This window comes from Vulpes lagopus, chromosome 2, assembly GCF_018345385.1.
Source record: "Vulpes lagopus strain Blue_001 chromosome 2, ASM1834538v1, whole genome shotgun sequence".
NCBI classification, from domain to species: Eukaryota; Metazoa; Chordata; class Mammalia; order Carnivora; family Canidae; genus Vulpes; species Vulpes lagopus.
In genome coordinates, this window is record NC_054825.1 from 164,495,462 (window position 1) to 164,502,988 (window position 7,527).

General features: G+C 56.9%; 1 protein-coding gene across 11 annotated transcripts in view; it reads left to right on the forward strand.

Annotated features, from left to right (window-relative positions):
- ODAD1 (outer dynein arm docking complex subunit 1) overlaps positions 1–7,233 on the forward strand; it is a 29,907-nt gene extending 22,674 nt beyond the window's left edge. For 10 of the 11 annotated variants that reach the window (XM_041736392.1, XM_041736419.1, XM_041736434.1 and 7 more), the window contains 9 exons: positions 533–600; positions 1,831–2,018; positions 2,236–2,370; positions 3,050–3,132; positions 3,241–3,409; positions 5,298–5,467; positions 5,575–5,678; positions 6,017–6,095; positions 6,172–7,233. In XM_041736392.1, the coding sequence (XP_041592326.1) occupies positions 533–600; positions 1,831–2,018; positions 2,236–2,370; positions 3,050–3,132; positions 3,241–3,409; positions 5,298–5,467; positions 5,575–5,678; positions 6,017–6,095; positions 6,172–6,693 (1,518 nt within the window). In that variant the 3' untranslated portion in view covers positions 6,694–7,233. The remainder of the gene's footprint in view (positions 1–532; positions 601–1,830; positions 2,019–2,235; positions 2,371–3,049; positions 3,133–3,240; positions 3,410–5,297; positions 5,468–5,574; positions 5,679–6,016; positions 6,096–6,171) is intronic. The other variant, XM_041736412.1, reaches the window with a different exon arrangement.
- The last annotated feature ends 294 nt before the right edge of the window (positions 7,234–7,527 follow it).

Here is a 7,527-nt window from a genome sequence, read left to right on the forward strand (position 1 = left end):
TGTGTGTGTGCACATGTGTTTATATACATATGTATATGAGTGACTACATGTGTATACATTATATATGTGTATATTTGTATATTGTATACATAATATATATATACACACATGCATGTGCACACACATACACACTATATATACTTTCCTCCCTTCTTTCTCCCAAAAGAACCCTTTTTACCCATCTACTGCAAAGACATTTCTTTGGAACTGGAAAACAGATCCGTGTGGTCACCATTATGAAATCCACAAAAATTTCTGCACCAGTCCACAAAGTTAGGTCGATGCTCTTAGGAATGTTCTTGGATGAGGGTTTTACTGGGAGAGGCCTTCTGAGGCGGCATTCAAGCTCATCAGTTTGGGTTTCCTATACCTGGTACCTATAAGATCCCTTTCTCTGGTGACTGCTCATTGGGAAGGTCCACATATTTGGAAGGAGCAGGAGTCCCTGTTCTTCAGGGGGGCCACGGGGCCTTAAACGAAAGCCCTACAGTGGGGAGGGTGTAGGAAGAACCTTGGTTTTGTTCTCTTGCAGGAAATCAAGCTTCTGCGACACATGGTCAGCTCCCTCATGGTCTCCTCTGCAGCTGCCTACACTGTCAGGTAGGGCGCCACCAAGGCCTTCCGGGGATGCACTGTGCTCACACTGTACCGTACATACCTTGTAGGAAGGTTCAGGACTCCAGAAATATACTGTTAAGACTTTTTTTTTTTTTTTAAACAAAGTACACCTCTCTGTCCTCCATGGATATTCCAGTTCCTTGGGCAAGGTCCCATTCATTGGTTATATGGATAACCTCTTTGGCTCCAGTCTATTCATGGAACTTAACACTCAGAGTGTGTGGAGAATGTATCAAGATGGTACATGTGGTGCCATCTTGGTGTCAGGAGCCAGGGGCTGGGGAAGCATCTGGCCCTGAGAGTAGATTGTTACTTATCAGTATTGGCTGAAAGAGACAGAGATCATCTCAGGCCACCTTCAGACGGAGTTATGTAGTGTGGAATCCAGAAGCACTTGCTGTTGTGCATGTATTGGCTTGTCTCTGCCTCGGGGCTGTAGGGGCTCCCTGCTCTCTCTCACTCTAGCTCTGCTTCTTTCAGCTTCCGCCTGCCCTGGTCGTTTGCTCCCAATGGTTTCCTGTGTCCTCCTATTCATCCTGTCTGGTATCTTCTTTCTATCTTGTGACTGCTGCTTACTTATGGCACATGACTCCTCATGACCTTTGTGATAGCCCAAATCTACCTTACGGTTACTGGGATTTCTTCCTTTTTTGTCGTTAAGACACACGTAGCAAAATTCACCGCATTGAATTGTACCGTTCGGTGGCATTTAGGACATTCGCTTCTGTGTCCAAAACACTCCTCACCCCAAAGGAAGCTGGTACCCATGAAGCAGTCACTGTGTCTTCCCCTCTTCCCGGGTTAGCTGGAGTTTTCTTTGTGTCAGTGGATTTCCCTGGCCCCAGCATTTCCTGGCAGTGGAGCTGTGCTGTCCTGGCCATTCTGCCTCTTTTTTCCATGGCTTACACCGTCATACCCCGGGCTCCCGCGTGCCCTTGTGCCCGCACTGCGGCAAGTGCACCTCTGTGGGCCAGGCCATCAGTCCCTTTCAATGGCCCAGGGCACCCCTACCCCCCAGGCCTGGATTCCCCCCAACTAACCTGACTCACCTCTCGGAACCTAGAAAGCTTTCTGCCCTTTGTGGCCTGGAGAAAACTGCAACCTGATTCTGCCGCAGCCCTGGGACCCCAGGCTGACCCCAGGCTGACCCGCATCCCCAGTATCCCCTACCCCTGGGTTCACACCCCCACCCCCACCCCACCCCCCACCCAGGGAGGAGGCAAAGAGCAAGATGGGCTTGCTACGGGAGAGGGCAGAGAAGGAGGTGGCCCAGAACGACACGGAGGTGCAGACTCTGCAGCGGCAGATCGCGCACCTGGAACAGCTGCACCGCTTCCTCAAGCTTAAGAACAACGATCGGCTGCCGGACCCCGCCATCCTGGAGAAGCGCGAGAAACGCGGTGAGGCTGGAGCCGGGGCGTCCGCAGCCCCCCGGCCAGGGCCAGGCCGCAGGCGCCTTGGGGCCGGGAGGGGGCGGGGGGAGGCTTGGGGTCTCCCAGGGCGGAGCGGGTGGGCCCGCACGACCTCTGCTCAGCCCACCCAGGCCCCTCAGCGCCCCTGGGCGCCCCCGGGCGCCCCCGGGGGGCGTCGCCGACCTCATCACCCCTCTGCCCCCAGCCCGGGAGGTGGCCGAAGGCCTTCGGAAGACCTCCCAGGAGAAGCTGGTGATGCGCTGCGAGGATGCCATGAACAAACTGTCCCAGCTGACTGGGGAGAGCGACCCGGACCTACTGGTGGAGAAGTACCTGGAGAGTTAGTAGAGGCCTGGCGGGAAGGCTGGGTCGGGGGGGGGGGGGGGTAGCACCCTCCTTCCCAGCAATCAGGCTCAGGCTGATAGCTCCGACACGGTCAGTCGGGGCCTCCGCTCAGGCCCGGGGGACCCCCGTACCTGTGCTGGAGACTCAGGGTGTCAGGTGCGCCCTCCTTGCCTCTCTGCGGGCACCCTGCCTCTGCCCCTCTCGACCCCTCCGGTCTCTCTCGCTCTCTGTCTCGGGCCTCCTGAGCCCTAACTTCTGTGTGTGTCTCTTTCCCGCCTGCACCCCTCAGTCCCCTCCGTGTGTCTTTATGTCCATTTGTTTCTGGGTGTGTATCTCGGCATGCCCCATCTCCTCCCGGGTTGCAAGCCTCTTGGTCTCTCTCCACATCTTCCCTCAACCTGTGTCTACCTCTGCTGTTTTCTCTTCCTCTCTCCTCTCTTCCTCCGTGACTCTGTGTCTCACACTTCTGAGTCTCTCTTGACTTTGCCGCCCTCTGTTGCTCTTACTCTGATTCGCTCTGCATTCCTGGGTGCCCCACCCCAGCTTTCTGCCCTCTGGGTCTCCCTCTCTGTCTCTGTTGGTGTCTGTGTTGTCTTTCTCGACACCTCTCTTTCCCGTCCCGTGTGGCCCTCTGTCTCTGGCTCCCTGGACCTGCCTCTCCCTCCTCTCTCTAGTGGAGGAGCGTAACTTCGCAGAGTTCACCTTCATCAATGAGCAGAACTCGGAGCTGGAGCACCTGCAGGAGGAGATCAAGGAGGTGAGTGAGTGAGGCCCCCCTTCCCTTGCCCTCTCCTGTCCCCCTCTCCTCCTCCTGTAGCCACCCCCCTCCCGGAGCTACCCCTGGCAATGGGCACTTGCCCCACAGATGCAGGAGGCCCTGGGGAGCATGCGCACCAGGGAGGGTAACCGGCAAGAGCAGGAAGAGCAGCAACGGAGGGACTTGCAGCAGCGCACCGATGAGGTGCACGAGGAGGCCCTCAGGGTAGAGGCTCGCTTCCAGGACCTTCGGAGACAGCTGGAGAAGCTCAAGACGGGTGAGTGCCTGGTCCAGCTATTTCATGTGTGAGGATGCGATGAGCCACCCGGAGAGCTGGTCTCCCAGATGGCCACAGGGAGATCTTCCACAGCACCTTTGTGTGCTGTCTTATTTGTCCATCCCGTATCCATCCATCCATCCATCCATCCATCCATCCATCCATCCTTCTGCTGTAGAGCGCTCAAGAGTCAGGCTGCCCTGGATTTGAAGCCAGCTCTATCACTTGGGAACCTTGGTGTGTGGTCTCCTGGGCCCCAGCCTCTCTGGCAGGGGGATGGCAGTGCATACTTAGTTTGTGGGTGTCATGAGACTTGGATGGGCTGATTGATGGGAAGCTAAGAAGGTGGCCAGGGTGCCGGCAAGCAAGCAGAGGAGCCATCTCATGGTCACAGTATGAGCCCTGTGCCTGCAGATCCTCCTTTTCTCTGTCCTGATCATGACCACGACCTTGGACCGTGACCACTGCACCACGTCTTGTGCTAAGTGAGGAGGGCCTTAAGGGCAGGGAGACTTAGAGGAGACTAGCATGGGCGCTGGATACTCACAACAATCCCAGGGGCTAGGATGGAGGACCCTGTGGGAGCCTCAACTCTGCCGTAATTTGCTGGGTCAGGTATAGAATGAAAAGGTGGGGCCCCTTGTTGACCAAGATGGCCACAGCAGAGCACCAAGCCCAAGGCAAGGCCCTTCTGAGTGCAGGGGCCTGGAGCCACTGCTCCTGCTGCTTGAGGAAACCAGTTTTGCTAGGGTGGCTGAAAGCTTCCTGGAAGCAGTGATGCTTGAGGCTGATTTTGAAGGATGAGTATTTAACTGAAAAGCTGGGGGTGGGTGGTACTCCCAGCAGGTGGGTCCAAGGGCTGGAGGTACTTTAGGGATATGGGCTTTGTGTGGAGAAGGAGTGCAAGGGTGTGAGTGGGAGGTGAAGGGCAGTAAGTTCTGAAGAGGTGCCAGGCTGGGGTACTGGGAAGCCATGGGAGGGCTTTGAGCAGGAGAGGCTGTGGACAGGGGGTTGGGGGAGGAGGATGGAAAGGAGGGGACAGGGCCCAGAGGTATTGGATGGATGGGTAGTGGGGGAAGGAATGAGGAGCACAGGGTCTGGCCTGGGAAGGGAGGGTAAGGTCCCTCCATGAGATAGGGAACTTGGAAGAAGGAGTGGGTTTGGGGATGCCCCCAAGCCCAGTGTGAGCACTGTGGGGGGATGTTTAGGGAGGGACCCCAGGAGCAAACTATATATGAGCCTAGAGCTCAGGTGGAGATGGCTCCAGGACAAGTGGTGGAGACGTAGTGCCATGGGCTACAGATTTGTGTCAAGGTAATGGGTGCCTTCTAAGGTCACTAACAATAGCTAGTTCCACTTAAATAATAGGTAGCTACAAGTGCATGGGCCAGCTGGGAGAGACAACAGTGGGTCATGACAGTGGCTGGTGGGCCAGCCAAGGGCCATGGTTAACCGAATTGGGTGCAGCAGAGTCCAGTATTAAAAGAACAACAGAAAAGATAGCCTGGGTGGTGCCATTAATGTCCTCTGAGCTCTCCGGTGAAGCACCCGTGTGAGTTCTTCTCTGGGGAGATCCGGCGATGTGGGGTGGTGGGGTGGGATGGAAGTCAAGGCTTCAGACTGAGCTGCGTGAAGACGTCCTTCAGCTGGCGATGTCTTTGTCTGCTTTCCCTTTGACCTCCCTCACTCTTTGCCTTCTGTGGTTATGAGCCCCATGGCCACAGCAATGTTCTCCTACTGCCTGGCTGGCTGACCTCGGGCAAGTGGCTTTCCACCTGGGAGCCTTGCTTATTGGCTCCATCGATTGGGGCAGCTGAGACTCCAGGGCAGGAGAGGGGGGCATCCAGCAGACGCTGAGTCTGTGACAGCCTGTCTCCTCTGACCCCAGATATTCAGGAGCTCTTCACTAAGGCACAGTGTGACAGCACCATCATCCAAGACCTGCTGGGGGTCAAGACCCACATGCGAGACCGGGACATAGGCCTCTTCCTGGGTCTCATCGAGAAGCGACTGGTGGAACTCCTGACAGTACAGGCCTACCTAGATGTTCAGGTGGAGGTGCAGAAGTCAGGGGGTCTGGGGGGTGGTTCAGGGAGCCAGAATCTTGGAGGTCAGGGCCTTGGAGATGAGCTGATTTATCCACAGCTGGTTTATCCATCCTACAGAGCTACACCTCCCCCAGCTTGGCTAACGCTGCCCTCCTGGTTCTGGGCCAGAGCCCGGAGGACCTTCCAAAGAAGATGGCACCGCCTCAGCTCCCTGACAATCAGTGAGGCATAGGGCTGGAAGGAGGAGCAGGGGAAGGAGATTGTGTGGGGGCCAAGGGGGCAATGAATGAGATGGAGGGTTTGGAGGGGGGCTCTTGGGTACCAGAGTGTGGGTGTGGCTGTGGGGAGAGTACAAGGTGGGAGTGGGTGATGTGGGGGACTGGAAGGAGTAGGAGCTCCAGGGGACTGAACTGGCCCCAGGTGGATGGGAAAAGCAAAAGGCCCTCAGGCTGGCCAGAGCCTGGCTAAGGTTTCTGGGTAGAGCAGTGAGCAGCCATCAGCCTTTTGTGGCTGAAAGTGACCCCCCCTTCCTGTCTCCTCCACCCCCACCCCACAATAGGGAGGACACCCCAGGCTTTGAGGCCAAAGATGACTATCCTATGAGCAAAGAAGAGCTGCAGAACCAAGTGACGAAGTTGGTGAGGATGGGCGCGTGCTGGGTTCGGGGCAGGCCCTCAGCCCTTCTCTGGGACCCTAACTTGCCTCCTGCCGCAGCTGGAGGTGCGAGAGCTGGCCCGGGAGCAGCAGCTGAAGGAATTGGCTGAGGCCGTGAGGAAGGCGGACAGCTCCCTGAGTGTCCCCAGCATCTCTGGTACCCAGAGAGTCACCTCGGGGACACCCACGGTGATCGCCAGGAGCCCCAGTGCCATCCCTGGGTCCATCCTGGCATCCAGTGGAGGCCGAGCCACCAGCTCCAACGTCGGCCGCGTCACCTTTGGTGAGCCCAGCTCCAGCACGGGCCATGTGACTTTCGGTTCCACCAGTGCCAAGGGAGCCCCACTCTCCAGCCGGGCCTCTACAGGAGGCCGTGTGACCTTCAGGACCCCCAGCTCTACCAGCTACCTGGGGTCCACTGGGTACTTGAGATCCAGCAGAGGCCACGAAAGCCATTCAGGTGCCGAGAGCAGAGGCACCGGGTCAGAATCGAGCGGAGGCCTCGGCTCCAGCAGAGGCCAGGTCTCCAGCCCCGGCCCCACCTCCAGCACCGACCCGGGCTCCACCACCAGCAAAGACTAGGGCGCCCACTCTGCCTGGGGCTCCTGGCTGGCCATCTCGGCATCTCTGCCTCAAGATTGGCCCGTGACTCTCCATTTCTCTCCTGGTGTTGGGCCTCTGTGAGTCTAGCACCACATCTGTCTGCACCCACCCTGCATCCACCCTGCACCACGTCCCCATCTGCTTCCAGCCACCCCTCACTATGTCCTCCGCTGTCTCCTGGTCCCTTTCTATTCCAACCCTCCTTTCCCTGCGTGTCTCTCAGTCGCCTGTTCTCCCGGCTTCTCGTTTGTGTGTTTCTGTCCTGCAACCCCCTCTCTCTCCCCAGCTCTGTACTAAGCCCTCCCATTGTCTCCCTGCCTCCTGTTTCTGCTTCCACACTTCGAATCCCCTTTCCCAGACCCAGGCTCTCCTTGTACCTCATGTCCCTGTCTCTATAGCTCCTCATTCCTCGTGCTCCACAGGAGCCCCTAGTATGGCTGAGTAGTGGGGGAGGAATTGGAGCAGTGATGTCAGGGTCAGCATGAGCTGTGACCATAGGAAATAAAGGTCAGAGCCTGATTTTTACCCCAGCCTGGTTCCAAGTGTATATGTGACAGAGCAAGCTTGAGACTTGGCTGTTTCCTCTGCCTCCGGCCCAGAAATTTATGACCTTGTCCCTATTCGTTGCTACTCATTTGTTCATTCACTCGAGTCATTTATTTATTTTAGAGAAACAGAGAGAGAGAGAGAAAGAGAGAGTGGGGTGGGACAGAATCTTCAGGCAGACTCCCTGCTAAACAGGGAGCCCAACATGGGGCTTGGTCACACAACCCTGAGATCAAGACCTGAGCCGAAACCAAGAGTCAGATGCTC